At 32.7% G+C, this 21,272-nt stretch overlaps 1 protein-coding gene across 1 annotated transcript; it reads right to left on the bottom strand.

Moving 5' to 3' along the window:
• Positions 1–1,825: 1,825 nt before the first annotated feature.
• Positions 1,826–7,232, bottom strand: LOC131050628 (uncharacterized). The gene is made up of 4 exons (XM_059210061.1): positions 7,056–7,232; positions 6,914–6,981; positions 2,655–2,709; positions 1,826–2,374 (listed from the first exon to the last, which is right to left on the bottom strand). The coding sequence occupies exons 1-4, from the start codon at positions 7,213–7,215 to the stop codon at positions 2,307–2,309; spliced, it is 351 nt and encodes a 116-aa protein (XP_059066044.1). The 5' UTR covers positions 7,216–7,232; the 3' UTR covers positions 1,826–2,306.
• Between the last annotated feature and the right edge of the window lie 14,040 nt (positions 7,233–21,272).

Genomic DNA, 21,272 nt, shown 5'->3' on the forward strand with positions numbered 1-21,272 from the left:
TAACCCTCAACCCTAAACCCTAAAACTCTATACTCTAACCCTAAAAATAAATGTAAACTCTAACCCTGACCCTAAAACCTTAAACCCTAACTCTCAACTCTAAAACCCTAAACCCAAACCCTATACCCTATACCCTATTTGTAAACCCTAACCATAAACCCTAAAATATGAACCCTAACCCTAAACTCTAAAACTATAACCCTAACCCTAAACCCTAAAACTCTAAACCCTAAACTCTAACCCTACCCTAAACCCTATATGTAAACCCTAAGCCTAAAACTCTAAACCTCACATAACCATAACCCTCAACCATAAACCCTAAAACTCTAACTAAACCCTAAAACTCTAAACCCTAACCCTAAACCCTACATAACCATAACACTAAACCATAAACATAGCCCTAACTATAAACTCTAATCCCTAAGCCTAAACCCTATACTCTATATATAAACCCTAACTCAAAACCCTAAACCCTAACCCTCCCTAAACCCTAAAACTCTAAACCCTAACCCTAAACCCTAACCCTAAACCTCTAAACCCTAACTAACCATGATATAAACCTTAACCATAAACCCTAAACCATAACCCTAAATCCTAACCTTAACCCTAAACCCTAATAATAATCATAAACCCTAATAATGCTTAGTATTAAGGTATGGTTTAGAGACATAGTTAGGCTTAGGGTTGGGCTTAAGATTATTATACTTTGTTTAAAACAAGCTCCATAACAATACCAATCAATTTAAGGAAACACAATATTTTAACATATGGAAAACATTATTTAGAAATATATGTTTCTAGTTTAAAAAATATTATTTATTTTGCCTTTGCAATCACAAATTTCTTTTTACTTAGAGAATTTCAACATGCAATTAACTACCTTGAATTTATAAAATATGATTTATTTTAAATTAAAATATTTACAAATAAGCTTCTCTTAGTTTCAATAATATTTATTAAAACATTCTCTACTAGCAAGGCCAACCACGTGAAGGTGGAAGCTTGTATGGCCTCCCCTAATTGACCTAAGCCTAATTGACCTAAGACAACCACAAGACAACACAAGACAACACAAGACAACACCACACAAAACAACACAACACAATGTCACAACAAAAAACAACAAAAATACATACATTGTATTTTATTTATAATACAAACTATTTACATAACTTTAAATGTGATGATTATAATGACTAGATTAAATATCGAGTGGTCATATTTTATGATTTGTTGTGGTGCATTAATAAAACTTACAAATTATTAAAATCTCTAAAAGCAACTAGTTATGCAAATAATGTTTAAATGTGATGATTGAATAGGGCAATGCCTTTGGTGATGAGCACATAGGCACATATGTTAGCATGTGACAAGTCAAAATACACATTTTATAATTATGGTGACATGCTTATGTGGATGGTTATGTAGTGTTAACTTCATTTATAAAGCGAGTAAATTATATTTTAAAAAGGACAATTTATAATTATCCTTTTTGAACTATGAAGGGGGATTTGTATTGTGATTCATAATTTTCAAATTTGTGTTTTCTAACTTTAATGTTGAGATTAAAATTAAAAAATTTTGAAATAAAAATTAAAAATTAATCAAGATAAGTAAAAAAATGTAAAGAAAACAAGAAATAGATCTTAAAGAATGGCATTGGCCTACGGATCATTCTTTAAGTTGCCACACAAACACACGACCTTAAGGAATAACCATGGCCATTGGCTATTCCCTTTGGTCTTTGGAAGGGTTTTTCATCCCCTTCCAATAATTTTTTTTATTAATCATTATTTTTTTACATATTACAATGCTATTGGGTCAATACCTTGACCATGTTACAATGCCATTACGTCAATACCATTGACCATGTTACATTGCTATTAGGTCAATACCCTTGACCAAAATGTTACTAAAGAAATGATCTAATCACATCCCTTACTACTCTTCTTGTTGTCAAACTGACACCCATTGTTGGGAACTTGGGAGAGTGGCCTTCAATCCACCTGTTCCAAAAGCAACATGTAATTTGTTTTTGCCTGCAACATACTGTGAACTTGAGTCTATCTTTGAAAACATAAACAAATACAAATAATAAATAGATTATACCCAAGAGAAACTCTATGAAATATTGGATATAAAACACTTCAGAAATCATTTCAAAATATGATGCATACGTTCTTAACTCTCTGTGCCCCTACAGTGCTCATTTCAAAACAATAGTACAATTGTTACTTAAATTTCAGAATGAAAATGTTTCAGGCAACAACTATACATAAACAGTGACGGAAAGCAATTTGCATGCCTTATACTGCTACCCTTGAAATGATGAGAATGGGCATCCAGTTTTCTATAATCCACCAGCTCCTTATTCCTGCATTTTATCATGAAATCATTATATAAGCCATCGTCTATCTTCCCCATCTTTACGAAAAACAAAAAAAATCATTCAGTATTTGATACTCAAAATTATTCTAATTTTTTTTCGAAAATAATGTGAAGCATATTGAAGAACAAGTATAAAGAACATACAGTGTCATCAGAAAAACAAGGAAAGCACTTCTTCCACAAAACGAGGACTGCTTTCATCCTATCAGTCTTATTTTTTTTACAATTCATTTCTTTTCAAAGAAAAAATGCAATGAAATGCATACCTTCATTTGACCACATCCAACATCCAATGTCTGAAAAACGTCCTTCCTTTTGTACCTACAAAAATTCCAGAGATTGACGCTTGAATTTTACATGACTGATCTAATAACACAACACATGCTCATAAAAGAGAGGCAACACAATACATGTCTCTATTTTCAGTCAAATAATGGTATCAAAGATCAAAAGACAAATTTGATAGAGATCAAGGAGGGCATTCACTGTTTCTACATGTTTTATTTTCATATTTCGTTTTGCTTACAATCACGGAGTGCTTAGAAGGAAATAGTGGATTTCAAGTGCTTGATACTGATTTGACAGCCCATGTAGCAGCCCTCAGTGGTCATAGTGATTTGATTTTATACTGAAAATATTCATCAAGATAGAACAGACCAAAAAATGTCTGGACCAGACCTCATAATAACAGTGATATCAACATTTATGGCATTCATCAAAGTTTTATAAATTACAACGATATGGAACAGTGACAACCTTTATAAGCCAATTTGAAGACAAACAAAGCACTCTACTGCCATGAACAACCCATGATGTTTCAAAGACAGATGTCAAAGAAAGGCCACATGCCTACAATGTTGCAGTGAAAGCATCAAAAGTTAAGTAGGCAATAACTTTTAAGTAAGTTGCCACCATTAAAGCATGAAAAGATAAGTAGGCAATGTGCGACTGTTAAGTAGGCAATAACTTTTCAAAAGTTATAAGTAAGGCCACCATTGAAGTTTAGTGGCTAAGAATTCTAAGGATAGTGCAACATCAACACGAATCAAGGTCCCCATTATTTCTGGTATGTGAGTTATATTTCTGAGAGCCCAACTGTACTAGAACAGTCCCTTACAACCTTCGGTGATGCCAATTTAGCAATATTTACTTCAGTCAAGCCAGAACATGAAAATTCCATTAAAAGCGACTGGAAACATGATAAATTACAAAGAGTGTTAAAGAATTAAAAAAGAATGACAAATCACAAAATTTAAGAACGAAAGCAAAAAGATGATAAATATTTGACTATTTTTAAAGTTTGCGGCACAATAGCTCAATTACAAAGAGTGTTAAAGAATTAAAAAAGAATGACAAAATGGAAACATGTGATGCCCAAATCACAACTGATAGTATGGTATTTTGGAGTTTTACATAGTAAGTAAAACAATCATGTTGGAGTGAAATTGATACAAAGAATGGGATATCCAGGTGGCAGATTCTGTAAATATCAATGAGGATTTATTCAGCCACATATTTGAACTGAAAACTAGCAATGCAGGAGATCAGGACAGAAACACAACTTGTTAAACAGAAGAGCAAACCTTACCATCATCAAACTTTTTGAAAATAGTATTGGTGGAAAACTATTTACACAGCTGTTAAGGAGATAATAAATTTTATTGACACTGCTGAAATTAGAGGGATAAATATTGCCTTCTGAAGAGATATTATAGAGCATGGTATCAAGATGTACTATTTCTTAACATGAGGAATAGTTATAATCACAAGATTATATGAAGTCAAAGGAAGTGGCAAACATGTCTAAAGAGGCACTAAACAAAAGGTATATTGCAGAGAGTCTTATGTGGCAATAAGGCATAATCAAGATCCCTGATTTATCCTGTGACAATGTCATGAAAATACCAATGGCTTGTTATTACTTATCTCAAATTAAAAAAAGCTAGAGAGCAGTTTCAGCATCATACTAGAACCAGGACGACAGGGTATGCACAAATGAATGTATAACAAAGGAAAAAGAGACTTCCTATCTGCATCATGAGTATTCCTAACGATGTCTTTCAATATGTCAAACATAAGAAAATATGGATATTTTGTTGCAGATTTTGATTTGCTAAAGTGGTTGAGAAAAGATCATTTAAAAGATCATTTACTCTATGTGGTGAGGGCATTTGTACCGTAGAATAATGCATTTTTAAATATAACTCACTTTAACACTAAACATTCATAAAAAAAACAATTTCCTACATAGTTCAATAATACTCTGATGATGTATTATAGAACATGATCTCAAAAAATTTATGAAATTGATACTTACACACTCAAATTCATAAACTTCATTGGTATTGAGATGTTCAAAGACATTCAATATCTGATTTTATTTTGTATTGAGCATCTTAAGAACACCAGACTACTTGGCACCTGAAATTCTCTTGAATAAAGGCCATGGCAAAGCTGTTGATTGGTAATATTTTAAGTGCTACCTTGAATAATGATTGATTCTTACCTGTAAAGACTTGAAAGTTAACAGGATACGATTTGCAGGTGGACATTTGGTGTTCTTGTGTATGAAATGCTTGCAGGATTTACTCCATTTCAGGACAGTGGTTGGTTTGCAGGATTTACTCCATTAAAGGCTGTAGGTTTTTCAAGACTGATTTTTCATGTTTTTGTGATAGTTTTTAACTGATTTTTCGTGGTTGGATGATGGTAGATACATTCGGTACCTACCAGAATATATTGAAATGCAAGCTTCGTTTCCCAACCCATTTCTCCTATAAGCAAGAGATCCTTTCATTTTTTTTTCTCAATAATTTAGATTAAACTCTGATTCATCATCATTTTACTTCTCCCGCTTTAACTGCGGGAAACTAGATGTCTGATATATATTAGTCTTGCAATATATCATAATTTATTTTTGCTTTTACATTTTGGATTGTACAGTGCAAGAGACTTAATCAACAAAATCTTGACTGCAGATCTCACTAAAAGGTTTTGGAAAGAGATAACCTACCATGTTTCTTTAATTTTTAAAACATGAACTAGTTCTAGACCAAAGTTTGTGATTAATGTTGTGCTTAATTATCAGGCTAGGTTTCTTTGCATTTTGCATTTTATGATGTAATTCTTGGTTCCATATCAAGTTTGACAGCATTAAAATGTGATCAGAATTGGATGTCTGAAAGGAGGAGTGAGGGACATTAAGTCACATCCTTTCTTTGAACATGTTGATTGGGACTGGCTGCTTCAAAAGAGAGAAACACCACCTTATAAGCCCATATGTAATGTAAGTGTAATACAGGAAACTCGTAGATACCATTACTAGCTTTTGGGACTTCCTCTGCAAGTGTTGTTTTGTTGATTACATATTTTAAAGGAACGGCAGAATGAGAGATGTAGACTTAGACTTCGTACAGATTTTTGGATAAAATTGTGTGAATATTTTTATTCAATGTTTTGAATCATTCTCTCCAAACATCGAATAAAAATATTCACACAGTTTTATCCAGAAGATTATATCTACATTTCATAGACTGTTGACCTTCATTAGTATGAGACATATCATCCTCCTGAGATTTTTGTGCCACACTAACTGAACTAGTGCCTCAATCAAAAGGCTACAACCCATTATAGGTTAACAGAACTAATTGTGCATGAACCAAAATTAGATTAATAGACCTAATAAATTAACTTAAAATAGGTTAAACCCCATGCAAAGTTAAAGCTTTTTCAGGCATTATAACTAATTTGCTCATGACTGATTTGCAGGGAAAAGAAGATGTAAACAATTTTGAAGATTATTCCTAACGATGTCTTTAGGAACATTCAAATGTAAAATGCACAGATATTTCCAAACGCTAATGAATTACCAAACACAAGTAGCTGCGAATATTTCCCCAGAAATTCTTATGTATAAGTTTTACACTAAAAGCTCATTACCCATGTTTGAATATGAAAAGTTAAATGCACCTCTGCACAAGCACATTTGCACTTTGGTAGACTTTGTACAGCACGAAGTGGAAGCATCAAAATCACCCACTCTCTTAAAGATGCAGGGTATATCTAAAACTGAAATCTAGGGAAAACATGTGCATACAAGCAAAATGAGATAAACATTATTTCAACCATTAAACTAATCTTATCAAGCAAAACCCATGATTAATCTCACAAAAAATAAGAAGTAAATATTACAGAAAATATGAAAATATCGCAGCATTTGATTTGAATTGATGATGGAAGAAAAATTTGGATAGATAACATATATTGGGGTTGGTTAGGCAGAGAGGCCGACACAGAGATGAAACCTTGGATTCTAAGAGCCCTCTCGGCCTGACCTGTGCTATTACTGCCCTCTGGAGAAAAATAGAAGAAGAGAAATCGAAAAAAGCTAATGCCCTTAAAAGGGCAAAAACTGATTTAATAGCATCGTGAGGGAGAAAATCTGCAAACAACCTAACTTAATAGCATTGCACAAGTGGTGACAGCAGATAATTTTATTTGAATTGATGAAATTGAATTGCAGTACCTGGAAGAAGAAATTGCCCTTGGTTGCTCTGCCTCTGCCTCTTCCTCTGTTCTGTCTCTTCCTCCGCTCTGCCACAAAAATTAACACTAAAACAAACAAAAAATTTGAAAAAACACTGAACACCACCAAACAAAACAAACACCTGAAAATAAGATGGACAGAAAAACCAGCGTGCACGCTGTACACCACCAAACCACCAAATAAAACAAACACCTGAGCAAAAAAAAATTGAATGGAGAGAAAGAACAAAACATTTGACAATCACAAAAACAAAGAGAACAAAACTTAGAACTCTGACACATCAGGCATGGAATGGAGGACTTTCTTAACGGAATGTGAAATTTAAAAACAATGTCTTAACAGAATTTCAAATTTAAAAACAATCTTAATTTGAAATGCCGCTCCCATTCTCCTTTCAACGGCTATTTTGAAATTTTCATTAATTTAAACAAATTTAAATTAATTAATTAATACTTTAGGTTTCTTTAATTAGGAACTAAGTGATTGGTATCTAAGTTAAACAAATAAATAGTTTTTAGCATACTTATAAAATTTGATTAAATTTATATTTTTTAATTTTTTAAGTAAATGTAATTTAGGTCTTGCTATACTTTTCTCTATCATTTAAAGATTTGAAAACATCGGTTTATTTTTCTCCTTCTACCTAAACTCAGTTTCTTGTTTCTTCTACTCATCAAAACCTCACATTTCCAACATGGTCCAATGTGTATAGAAATGCCTACAAGATTTGTCAATGACTTCCAAGTGTATAAATAGAATTTTTGCCTTGGAGTTCATCATTGATTGCAATCTTTTTGGAAATATCAATTATTAGGGTGTTATTGCTTGTTGGTACATTCATGATAGATTGATTGATAAGAGAATTTTATATTTTCTTAGTAAATCTTGGCAAGGTTATGAGTTTCGTTCAACCATGTGTGGTATTTTATGATTGGGGTCTTTTTTTTACTAAGAATTGTTATTAATGGCCTAATAGATACTTTCTCATTCTCAACACACTCACTCAATGCTAACGCATACATTAGTCCATTCAACTTCTTTATTATGACATGCAAGAGTTTCTTGATTTTCTTTTTTAAATGCATGCATTTTACCTATATGTAGTGATGCATACAAAAATGAATTTTGGTACCTTATGGTTTGGTGTGAAGGGTGTGTTTGGTGAAAAAAATGTTTAGATGTGACACTTAACATATGAATTATAAAAAAATCCTTATAAGAGGTTTTAGAAAATGTGTATTGTCTTCTAATTTGAAATAAAGTATCAAAATTAAATAATAATATCTAGATAACCACTATACATGGGTCCTTAATGGAGCATAAATGTCATCTACCGTTCAACAATTAAATCATAAATAATTATTTATTCCTTCTCTTATGGCTAGAGGTTTAAATTTTGTGGGAGGGGAGGTTCGTTCACTTGTAGATGTTGTTGTTTTCCTACCAGATTATATCTATAGAACAAAGATTTTGATTGTGAATGCAAGTATTTATCAAGTATCACAAGGTATTTAATTGAATGTAAGGTCACTTATTGACCTATATCAAGTTATATTTCATGATAAATGACCCAAATTATATGTAATAATACAAATGAATTGTAAGAAGAATTAAGTTTAACACAAACATTAAAACAATCTCATTTAATTTTCTCAAAGCATAGTAAAGATACGAATTAAATTTATAGACAAAATTTAAAGAGAGACATAGCTATTTGGAATTGGAGATTTTAATAAAATCCATGAGACCTACCTTGAAATTAATTCTAAAATTGAAACCAAATAATATGTGTTATATTTTGATACATTTGATATCCACTACATGTGACAGCGTAGTGGTAATTGCACTATGAAATAAACAAAGATGACCTTGGTCTCTATTCACATGTTAAAAATGGCTTTGTCATGTACAAAGATTCCACTACTCATTTAGTAGCTAATAACAAGGGGAACACAACTTATCAAGCAAGGAAGGAGGATAGTTTCCATATTGAAATTACTCATTGAGAGATAGAAACATGATCAATTTTGATGAGAATGTTGAAATTGTAAGTCGAGTAGGGAAATGGTGGAACATATAGGAATTATTGCTTACCATGCTCTACGCAAATCATAAATAGTATTTGAGTTGATATGAAGAGAAATAGAGACACATATATTATACAATTAAAGAACATCCTCTATCATTTCAATGCACAACGATAAGAAATCATCCAAAGAGAATGCCACACTAGAACTATCACATACAAGCATAATTTTTGTCTCAAATTTATATCCGAAAACATAAGCACTCAATCCAATGGTGACAATTATGCATTAATAATTATGGAGAAACAATGGCCATAGCTGAAATAGAGACCGTGGCTAGTTTCTATCACATCCAACTATCCATACCACAATTCTTATGATCATCTTATGGAAATCCTCTATGTACTCTTTCATCGATTTCTAGAAAATATGGCATCAATTTGATTACCATGACTTACATCAACAAAATGTTTGTAGTGGACATTATTTTTATTAGAGTCTAAGGGAATGGCATCAATAGTCTAAGGAGGAGATGATACCTACGAAAACAAAAATCATTATTGAAATACCACTCCTAATTCATTTGGTGGAAAAAGGGATTAAAATAAAACAAATGAACTAAATGGACTCGAGTGGGTATTTAAAATCCAAATTCTAACTTGAAAAGAGCTAGAGCTTTCTAGTAACAAACCAAGAGAAATTAGGAGGGTGAAACATAGTTGCTAAGTCAAACATTACAGAGTAGAGAAATGGAGACCTCTATTAGAATGACTTCAACCAAAAGACAAATGGATTCTCTAGGGGAGGTAGGGGACAAAAAGATAAAAGCCATCATGAGGCATAATTACCCATTAGTTCTTCATATAGCGAGGGTCATTTTGGGAGATGAGTTTTTATCTGCAGATCATAAATATCAAGTCCATAGATATATTATCCACATTTCTAGCGATTTCTCTAGACTTCGGATTTAGCAAAGAAAAGATAAGATTGTTATGTGAGAGGGTCTTCAAAGGTCGGGTTCTGGAGGGCATTGAAGATGTGTTAATGAATATAGATGCTCAAAATCATATTCCCATGCCAAAATATTTTCTACAAAATGCATCTCAATGTCCCCAAATTCCCTTTAGTCCTAATTGAAGATGAGGAGAAGTATGAAGATAATTGGCATGTGGCGAGTAGAGGAGTGAAGTTTTTATGAATTAGATGTAGATTGAGATGAATGAAGACCCTGAATTGATAAAATCATATGTCCAACTGGAGGGGCCTAAGTGGGAAATGCAAGTAAATGATATTCTTCCAAGCAATATGGTTGAGGCGATAAATGGATGACTTCAAGATTTTGACAGAGGTCAGATAATATCTGTTATAGGATGTTAGGTTTATGTTTAAGATGCAATGGTTTTCACTTGTGAATGTCCAGTCGGGTTTTGGTTGATAATAGTTTCAACTTTGTAATGCTGCGAACTTTTTCTTGTTTTGCAAGACTTATGATATATGGACTCTATAAATTTTATTCAAATTTATATAATGGGATCTAGCCTAGCTAGCAATTTATTTACCAAAAAAAATAAAATGATCGCTTGTAGGATTTAATAAGAATAAACATATAATCTTATAGTTAGACTTAATTTATAGATGTATAAATTAAGATAATACATATAAATAGACAAATTAAACATAATCAATTGAATTATACAAAAGTATTTAATAATATCCCAAAAAATCAAGATATCACCTCAAGATTTTATTTTAAATTATTATGAGTACATTCTAATATAAAAATATTAAAAAAAATAAAAACAATTTCAAAATTACTCTATAACCACTTTAAAAAAAAATTCAATTCAATTCAATTATACATCTCTATTAAACCTTAAGCATTCTCCTAATATGATCTTGAAATATGTGGTGCATTTATATTCTTTGAACTTTTTATCTATTGGTGGATTGAAATTCTCAAAATATCAACATAAGATCTAAGATCCGAAAAGAAATGGAGGTCAAATAAGTATGATATTAATGGTGCCCCATTTTATTTTAATTCTTTTGTGCTTTTCAATGTTGTTAACTACTAGTGAGTCTCATTGACAATTTGACCAGTAAACATTATTAGAAACCCTCATTCATTCATATCCACTAAAATTATATTGAAAACCTTATCGGCCATGGAGTTGTGATTATGTAATATTCTAAACAAATCTATTTATTGTCGATTTTGAAAAGTTTGAAACTAGTTCATTCACCAAAAATGTCATTTGCTACTAATATAAGTGTTTTTTCAAACTATCAAAACTTTTCAGCAAGATTGGTCACCCTTAAACATATAAAAGAAGGAAAACTTGGGGTTTAAGCAGTACTCATTGCATGTATTGGTTGGTGAAGTTTGTTTTTCCATCTACGAAAAATGTGTATAAGTAGAATTTTCCTTATAAGAGGTTTTAGAAAATGTGTATTGTTTTAGATTTTGAAGTAAAGTATCAAAATTAAATAATAATATCTAGATATCCATTATACATGGGTCCTTAATGGAGCATAAATTCCATCTACCATTCAACAATTAAATCATCAATAATTATTTATTTCTTCTTTTATGGCTAGAGGTTTAAATTTTGTGGGTGGGGAGGTTCGTTCACTCGTAGATGTTGTTGTTTTCCTACCAAAGTATATCTATAGAACAAATATTTTGATTGTGAATGCAAGTATTTATCAATTACCACAAGGTATTTAATTGAATATAAGGACACTTATTGACCTATATCAAGTTATATTTCATGATAAAAGATCCAAATTATATGTAATAATACAAATGAATTATAAGAAGAATTAAGTTTAACACAAACATTAAAACAATCTCATTTAATTTTCTCAAAGCATAGTAAAGATACAAATTAAATTTATAAACAAAATTTAAAGAGAGACATAGCTATTTTGAATTGGAGATTTTAATAAACTCCATGAGACCTACCTTGAAATTAATTCTAAAATTGAAACAAGATAATATGTGTTATATTTTGATACATTTGATATCCACTACATGTGACAACCTAGTGGTAATTGCACTATGAAATAAACAAAGATCACCTTGGTCTCTATTCACATGTTAAAAATGGCTTTGTCGTGTACAAAGATTCCACTACTCATTTAGTAGCTAATAACAAGGGGAACACAACTTATTAAGAAAGGAAGGAGGATAGTTTCCATATTGAAATTAGTCATTGAGAGATAGAAAAACGATCAATTATGATGAGAATGTTGAAATTGTAAGTCAAGTAGGGAAATGGTGGAACATGTAGGAATTATTGCTTACCATGCTCTATGAAAATCATAAATAGTATTTGAGTTGATATGAAGAGCAATAAAGACATAGATATTATACAATTAAAGAACATCCTCTATCATTTCAATGCACAACAATAAGAAATCATCCAAAGAGAATGCCACACTAGAACTACCACATACAAGCATAATTTCTGCCTCAAATTTATATCCCAAAACATAAGCACTTAGTCCAATGGTGACAATTATGCATTAATAATTATGGAGAAACATAATGACCATAATTGAAATAGAGACCATGGCTAGTTGCTATCACATCCAAATATCCTTACCACTGTAATTATGATTATCTTATGGAAATCCTCTATGTAGTCTTCCATTGATTTCTAATTTACCTCAAGTTTTGAATTTTCTTCAGTATTTTCAACTCATAGTAAATAGGTATGAATTGATTCTTCGATTTCACCACCATCCTCTCCCATTTTGTGACTTGCTCCTTTCCTCTCTATTTTCTATCGAATTGAACTTCTTTGCACCAAATAACAAGATGTTCCTTCAATTTGGTTTTTGCAAACTTGACTCACTCTAGATCTTCAACTTCTTCATATTCAAATTATTCTTCCATCTCATTTATCCAATTGATCAGTTCCTCAAGAATTCAGATTATCAACATAACTAAAGATCTCTACCCTTGGTCTTTTCCCCATCTTGGTGATATCCTTCATCATCTTGATTTGGTTCTCTTTTTTAATAGTCTCAATATTGATCAATACAATGTATTAATAATAATTTATAGTATCTCCTAAAGGGATGCAATTTACCCTCTTAGCATAAAAAAAAATCAAGGTACTATGTGTGTGTGTGTGTGTGTGTGTGTGTGTGTGTGTGTGAGAGAGAGAGAGAGAGAGAGAGAGAGAGAGAGAGAGAGAGAGAGAGAGAGAGAGAGAGAGAGAGAGAGAGAGAGAGAGAGAGAGAGAGAGATTACATCCTTGTATAAAAAAAAAATTGACTTATGAGAGACGTGATTAAAAGAACTAGAAAACATGGCATCACTTTGATTACCATGACTTGCATCAACAAAGTTTTTGTATTTGACATTATTTTTATTAGAGTCTAAGGAAACATCTTTTTTGAAAAAGACAAAAAAAAGTTTTGAATATATATTGTGAGACTAAGAATCATAATGGTTGCATCTCCTTTCCAAGGCTACATAAAGACAACAATATATATCACCATATTAAAGAAAAGTAAGTCTATGCTATCAAGACTGACCTTAAACTTATTAAAATATTAAAGTAATATCTAAAGGAAATGAAGTATAACTTGCAATAATATGACTGCTTGTCCCCCTGCCAATGGAGTAGAGGCTATTGAGCATCTCATTAGTGTTAGGAAAGATGTTGAATGACAAGCCATAGATCTAGGACAAATTTTGATGGGGAGGCAAAGGGCAATCCAAGTCTAGGGGCTATGGGGTGTGTGGTTAGGGACTCGAGTGGAACCATCATTGCTGAAAGATCTTTGGTCCTTTGGTGAAATTCTAATAATTCGACAGAATTCAAAGCAAGGCTTTTAAGGTTTCAATTGGCAATGGAAATAGGTGTCAAGAAAATTCATCTAGAAGGAAATGCATTGATCACCATCAATGCAATTAGAAAAAATCAAACAAATACCATCAAACTCCATAACCCAGAGATTTCACTTGGAAGCATCTACCAAAAAGATAATCACTAGGACTTGGAAGGATGAAAAAGATAAACAAGAGCTGAAGCAAACATTGAGGTTAATGGTTGAATATATTGAAGTAATTCATAATCCCAACCCTCAACCAATAACTCAACTTCCTATGTCTTTTGACCCCAAATCCCCAATCAATCAAAAGATGCTGGGTCAGATTCAAAGAAGCAAAATGGTAATTGAGGTATTTCTTGATTGGTTAGGAGTGATTCAAGTAGGTATAAAATACATTAGAGATTTGAGCCAAGTATATGAAGATATTGTGGTGGTGATCAAAGAGTTGGAAACATAAATGGCCTCATGGAAAAAGGAAGAAACCAAATTGATGGCAGTGATCACTCAGATGAGCGAAATTCAAAAGTATTGTGTAATTAAATTTCTAGTAGAGAAGGTTGTGCCTAGCTTAGATGATAATGTGTTATATGTATAAAAGAAAAGCATATAATGTAGGAATTCAATTGTGAAATAGAGACATGAGGAATTTGTTCAGTTGTTGAAATAATTAACAGAACTCACTTTGTCAATGAAGAATGATATAAAATATATTGATGTCAAATGTTTGAAAGATGATGGTAAAACCATAGAGGCTACAGATACCATAATTCAATCTTTTAAAGAAAAGATTGATTATGTAAGAGAGGCAAAAATATTAACAACAAAATATTTCTCCAGGGTGGGAAAAATAGAATCTCTGTTAACCCTCTGCATCAATTACCTGGACAATCATGCGAACAAGGTGGCACAAGTTAGGCGGGATAAGGAAGTATGGAAGCAACGAATTTCTCATACTGGGCTTCCTAACTTTGTGATCATTCAAAACTTATCCATAGCTCATCTGGAGTGGAAATGTGTCACTACCACAACACATAACCAACCTAGAGGTTTCACATCACAACACCAACCCTGATCGTGCCAGCAGATTTCAGCCTCTTGTTTAGTTTCTTTAGATATGTTCTTAAATAGTTTTAGCTATGCAAAAACTAAATTTTAGTTAGGGCAGAGTTAAGTGACTTCATGTTTTAAAGACAGTTAGCCTATGATTGGCTATATATATGTTTTAAAATGACTTTGAAAAGGTCTGGGAGTTTTTGGGAGGCTTATAGAGTTAGTAATTATATTTTGATATATGATGTTTTTAGAAAGACTTTTTATTTGTGAATAGAATAAATGGATGATTATCACAAGCTTAAATGTGTGTGCTTAAGTTGATGGAAATAAATTTTTGTGTGGATTTATTTTCCAGTGTAATAGTTGTTTATTGCTTTGGAAATGCATCATATATCTGAGTGCAGTTAGCTAGTTTATAAGCTCATTTTAATGAATTTTATCAGAAGTTAGACAGAGTCTGTGTGCTTGTTTATTGAGATTGATTTCATGAAAGATCACATTCATAATATGTCTATGTATGAATGGTAGTTTGACTTTAGTACTTTCTAGTAAAATGTATGCTTGCAAGTTTATTTTTAGTTTAAAATCATTCATTGAATTTCATAAAAAGGGAGTTTTACCTTAATTCAAAGGGAAATTGTTTCAACTTTACCCAACTACTTGTTATTGATTTGATGCTTAGAAAGGGGTATAGAGTCCAAAAATCTCATTATTGAGGACAAATTTGTTAACCAACAAATTTTTGGAAACTCTATTGGGAACATTATCTTGCATATTGTTAAGATTAGCTGCCTGAACATGGGGAAAATAAGTGCTACCCCATGAGATCATCTTCTCTGTTGTGCAACTTAATCTTGAATTGTAAGACAAATAGGAAGATATAGTTGTCTTTTATGCTTCAGCAGACTGGAGTCTAGAAGGTACACCATATCTTTGAGGAGAGGAGTAGTAGATCTTGTTTTTCAAGCATTACAAAATCTTTTTTTTTTTCATTTAACCCTACTAGTTCTAAACGGGCAAGAAGTAGACTTCCTCCCCCTCCCACACTTTTTGCATCTCCCACCTGCCAAGCCCTCATTTTGCACGGTTTATCCTGCCCATTGTCATCAATCTCACACCTTTTACTTTTCCAATGGCTTAGTCGTGGGGAGTTGCTATAGGACCCCTAAACCTAGGAGCTAATTTGAATCATTTACCTAAAGGAGCAAGGGAAGATTTACCTAAATTTAATGGTGATGGGAAAACATCAATAGATGAGAATTTGAGTGCTTTAAGCGTAGCATGTGGTGTATTAGGTGTTCAACATGAAGATGTGGAAATGAGACTCTTTGTACAATCTTTTAATTGATGTCGCAACAAAATGGTTCTATCATTTACCCAATGGTTCAATCACTAATTGGAATGATATGAAAACAAAATTTGAAACCAAGTTCAAAAGTGCAGAAGATGAGCACCCTCTTCTTGCTGAACTGACTTGGTTAAAGAAAGAAATGCATGAACCTATGAGGGAGTTCATGGCCAAATATAATAAGATTATTAATAAGATCCGAATAAACAAAACACCTTCTAATGACAATCAAAAATGTTTCTTTCTTAACTCTATGCCCCTTGATATATGCTTTCATCTCATAAGACAAAGGGTAGCAGATCTGGTGGCAGACCAAACATTAGCTATTAAGTTGGAGGATGATTTAATCACAACTGGAAAATAGAAGAAAGAGGTTCAAATACCAAATGCTCAGCCCTCATCTTTTTTTGATCCAATGCTCCAAAGGTTAGTCAATGATGTTATTGCATTGAAAAGACAATTGCCAAAGGCTAATGCATCATTTTAGTAGCCTTATCAAGACATCTCTTGGACAAACCCTAATCAATCGGTAAACACTGGAAACAAAGTATTACAACTCTTGCTTGCACAACAAAGGCTTGCAATTGAACCTCCTCCTAGGAAAGGCAACATGTGTGTCTTCCATTTGACTGATGATCATGATGGAAGCTCTTGTCTGGAGATGGTACATTATGTATAGATGGCTAATACAAGGGAAATGGTAGAAGAGATTTTAGAAGGTGAAAGGATTCCTGAACAACCCGACGACTCCAGGAAATTCACATTTTGGAGTATGAATCATATTTAGAAAGAGGAGGTGATATATTGGTCACCTTGGAAGATCCTTCATGTGTCATGTTGACCAGAAATCAATGCAATCTCAAATCCACAAGTAATACAACTTCTCCAGAAGTATCAGTCAAAGGTAAGGAACTTCTAGCCCGAACCCCAGTTAGTTGTTCAAAGGTTCCACAGGTTCAATTGTTAAAAACTTCTAACCCTGATGCCTTATTTGATATTGTTGAATTTTGTAAATCCTCAAAGATTTAGATATCCCCTGTTGAATACCTTAGGTTGAATCCCAAAGAACTAGATAAAATAGTAAAGTATGTCAAAGGTGATGACCCTCAGGTTGAGTTTAGCAATCAACAATCAATTAATGTCGAGTCCTCCAAAGTTAAATTTTATGCTTCACTATTGGAGTCATCTATGTTTGCTCCTGAAATAACTACAAATGAATCTAATGATTCCCCTCATTCTTTTGACCCAAAGCCTGATCCGTTCTATGTGTCCTTGTTTATAAGTGGTCAAGATTAACAACTACGTTATAGACTCTGGTGCATTAGATAATATCATGCCCTCCTCGGTAGCTAAAGTCTTCCATTGATTTCTAATTTACCTCAAGTTTTGAATTTTCTTCAGTATTTCCAACTCATAGTAAATAGGTATGAATTGATTCTTCAATTTCACCACCATCCTCTCCCATTTTGTGATTTGATCCTTTCATCTCTATTTTCTATCCAACTGAACTTCTTTCCACCAAATAAAAAGATGCTCCTTCAATTTGGTTTTTGCAAACTTGAATCACTATAGATCTTCAACTTCTTCATATTCAAATTATTCTTCCACCTCATTTATCCAATTGATCAGTTCCTCTAGATTCAGACTATCAACATAACTAAAGATCTCTATCCTCAATCTTTTCCCCATCTTGGTGATAACCTTCATCATCTTGATTTGGCTCTCATTTTTAATAGTCTCAATATCATCTCCTAAAGGGATGCAATTTACCCTCTTAGCATAAAAAATTCTAGGTATTGTGTGTGTGTGTGTGTGTGTGTGTGAGAGAGAGAGAGAGAGAGAGAGAGAGAGAGAGAGAGAGAGAGAGAGAGAGAGAGAGAGAGAGATCATAGTAGATTCACTGTCACCATACATAAAATAGAGAAAACAATCTAAAGCCCAACAAATTGATTACATCCTTGTATAAAATTATTTTTGACTTATGAGAGACGTGATTAAAAGAACTAGAAAACATGGCATCACTTTGATTAACATGACTTACATCAACAATTTTTTTGTATTTGACATTATTTTTATTATAGTCTAAGGAAATATCTTTGTTGAAAAAGACAAAAAAAAAGTTTTGAATATATATTGTGAGACTAAGAATCACAATGGTTGCATCTCCTTTTGAAGGCTACATAAAGACAACAATATATATCACTATATTAAAGAAAAGTAAGACTATGTTATCAAGAGTGACCTTACACTTACTAAATTATTAAAGTAATATCTAAAGGAAATGAAGTATAACTTGCAATGATATGACTGCTTGTCCCCCTGTCAATGGAGTAGGGGCTATTGAGCATCCCATTGGTGTTAGGAATGATGTTAAATGACAAGCTCCAGATCTAGGATGAATTAAATAAATTTTGATGGGATGGAAAAGGGAAATCTAGGTCCAGGTCCTATGGGATGTGTGGCTAGGGACTCGAGTGGAACCATTATTGTTGAAAGATCTCTGGTCCTTTGGTAAAATTCTAATAATTCGACAAAATTTAGAGCAGGGATTTTAAGTTTGCAATTGGCGATGGAAATAGGTGTCAGGAAAATTCATCTAGAAGGAAATTCATTGATCACCATCAATACAATTAGAAAAAATCATACAACTACCATCAAACTCCATAACCTAAAGACTTCACTTGGAAGCATCTACCAAAAAGATAATTACTAGGACTTGGAAGGATGAAAAAGATAAACAAGAGTTGAAGCAAACATTAAGGTTAATGGCAGAATACATTGAAGCAATTCATAATCCCAACCCTCAACCAATAACTCAGCTTCCTACATCTTTTGACCCCAAATCCCTGATCAATCAAAAGATGTTGGATCAGATTCAAAGAAGCAAAATGGTAATTGAGGTATTCAAAGTATATGAAGATATTGTGGTGGTGATCAAAGAGTTGGAAATAGAAATGGCCTCATGGAAAAAGGAAGAAGCCAAATGGATGGCGGTGATCGCTCAGATGAGCGAAATTCAAAAGTATGGTGTAATTAAATTTCTAGCAGAGAAGGTTGTGCCTGGCTTAGATGATAATGTGTTATATGTATGCAAGAAAAGCATAGGGTGTAGGAATTCAATTGTGAAATAGGGACATGAGGAATTTGTTAAGTTGTTGAAATAATTAACAGAACTCACTTTGTCAATGAAGAATGATATAAAATATATTGATGTAAAATGTTTGAAAGATGATGGTAAAACCATAGAGGCTACAAATACCATAATTCAGTCTTTTAAAGAAAATATTGATTATGTAAAAGAGGCAAAAATATTAACAATAAAAGATTTATCCAAGGTGGGAAAAATAGAATCTTTGTTAACCCTCTGCATCAATTACCTAGACAATCATGCAAACAAGGTGGCACAAGCTAGGCGGAATAAGGAAGTATGGAAGCAACAGATTGCTCATATTGGGCTTCCTAACTTTGTGGTCATTCAAAACTTCTCCACAACTCATCTGGAGTGGAAATGTGTCACTGCCACAACACAGAACCAACCTGGAGGTTTCACATCACAACACCAACCCTGATCGTGCCAACAGATTTCGACCTCTTGTTTAGTTTCTTTAGATATGTTCTTAAATAGTTTTATCTATGCAAAAACAATATTTTAGTTAGGGCAGAGTTAAGTGACTTTGTGTTTCAAAGACAATTAGCCTATGATTGGCTATATATATGTTTTAAAATGACTTTGAAAAGGTTCGAGAGTTTTTTGGGGGCTTATAGAGTTAGTAATTATATTTGATATATGATGTTTTGAGAAAGACTTTTTATCTGTGAATAGAATGAATGGATGATTATCACAAGCTTAAATCTGTGTTCTTAAGTTGATGAAAATAAATTTTTGTGCGGATTTATCTTCCAGTGTAATAGTTGTTTATTGCTTTGGAAATTCATCATATATCTGAGTGCAGTTGACTGGTTTAGAAGCTCATTTAATTTAATTTTATTAGAAGTTAGACAGATTCTGTGTGCTTTGTTTATTGAGACAATTATGCATTAATAATTATGGAGAAACAATGACCATAGCTAAAATAGAGACCATGGCTAGTTGCTATCACATCCAACTATCCATACCACAATTCTTATGATTATCTTATGGAAATCATTTATGTACTCTTTCATTGATTTCTAATTTACCTCAAGTTTTGAATGTCTTCAGTATTTCCAACTCATAGTAAATAGGTATGAATTGATTCTTCAATTTCACCACTATCCTCTCACATTTTGTGACTTGCTCCTTTCCTCTCCATTTTCTCTCCAATTGAACTTCTTTCCACCAAATAGCAAGATGCTCCTTCAATTTGGTTTTTGCAAACTTGACTCACTCTAGATCTTCAACTTCTTCATATTCAAATTATTCTTCCATCTCATTTATCCAATTGATACGTTCCTCTAGATTTAGACTATCAACATAACTAAAGATCTCTATCTTTGGTCTTTTACACATCTTGGTGATAGCCTTCATCATCTTGATTTTGTTCTCCTTTTTAATAGTCTTAATATTGATCAATACAATGTATGAATAATGATTTATAGTATCTCATAAAGGGATGCAATTTACCCTCTTAGTATACAAATTCTAGGTACTAGGTGTGCATGTGTGCGTGCGTGGGTGTGTGTGTGTGTGTGTGTGTGTGTGTGTGTGTGTGTGTGTGTGTGTGTGTGTGTGTGTGTGTGTGTGTGTGTGTGTGTGTGTGTGTGCGCGCGCGCGCGCGCGCGCGCGAGAGAGAGAGAGAGAGAGAGAGAGAGAGAGAGAGAGAGAGAGAGAGAGAGAGAGAGAGAGAGAGAGAGAGAGAGAGAGAGAGAGAGAGAGATCATAATAGATTCACTGTCACCATACATAAAATAGAGCAAACAATCTAAAGCCAAACAAATTGATCACATCCTTGTATAAAATTATTTTTGACTTATGAAAGACGTGATTAAAACAACTAGAAAACATGGCATCACTTTGATTACCATGAATTACATCAATAATTTTTTTTGCAGTTGACATTATTTTTATTAGAGTCTAAGGAAA

Source organism: Cryptomeria japonica, chromosome 8, assembly GCF_030272615.1.
Source record: "Cryptomeria japonica chromosome 8, Sugi_1.0, whole genome shotgun sequence".
Classification (NCBI taxonomy): Eukaryota; Viridiplantae; Streptophyta; class Pinopsida; order Cupressales; family Cupressaceae; genus Cryptomeria; species Cryptomeria japonica.

Bases quoted from the DNA above. Each gene is read 5' to 3' on its own strand.
- LOC131050628 (XM_059210061.1), bottom strand. From the start codon at position 7,215: ATGTGTCAGAGTTCTAAGTTTTGTTCTCTTTGTTTTTGTGATTGTCAA. The intron at 6,982-7,055 runs GTGTTTGTTTTG...TTTTTGTGGCAG, and splicing joins TCTGTCCATCTTATTTTCAG to AGCGGAGGAAGAGACAGAAC. The intron at 2,710-6,913 runs GTACTGCAATTC...GAATTTTTGTAG, and splicing joins AGGGCAATTTCTTCTTCCAG to GTACAAAAGGAAGGACGTTT.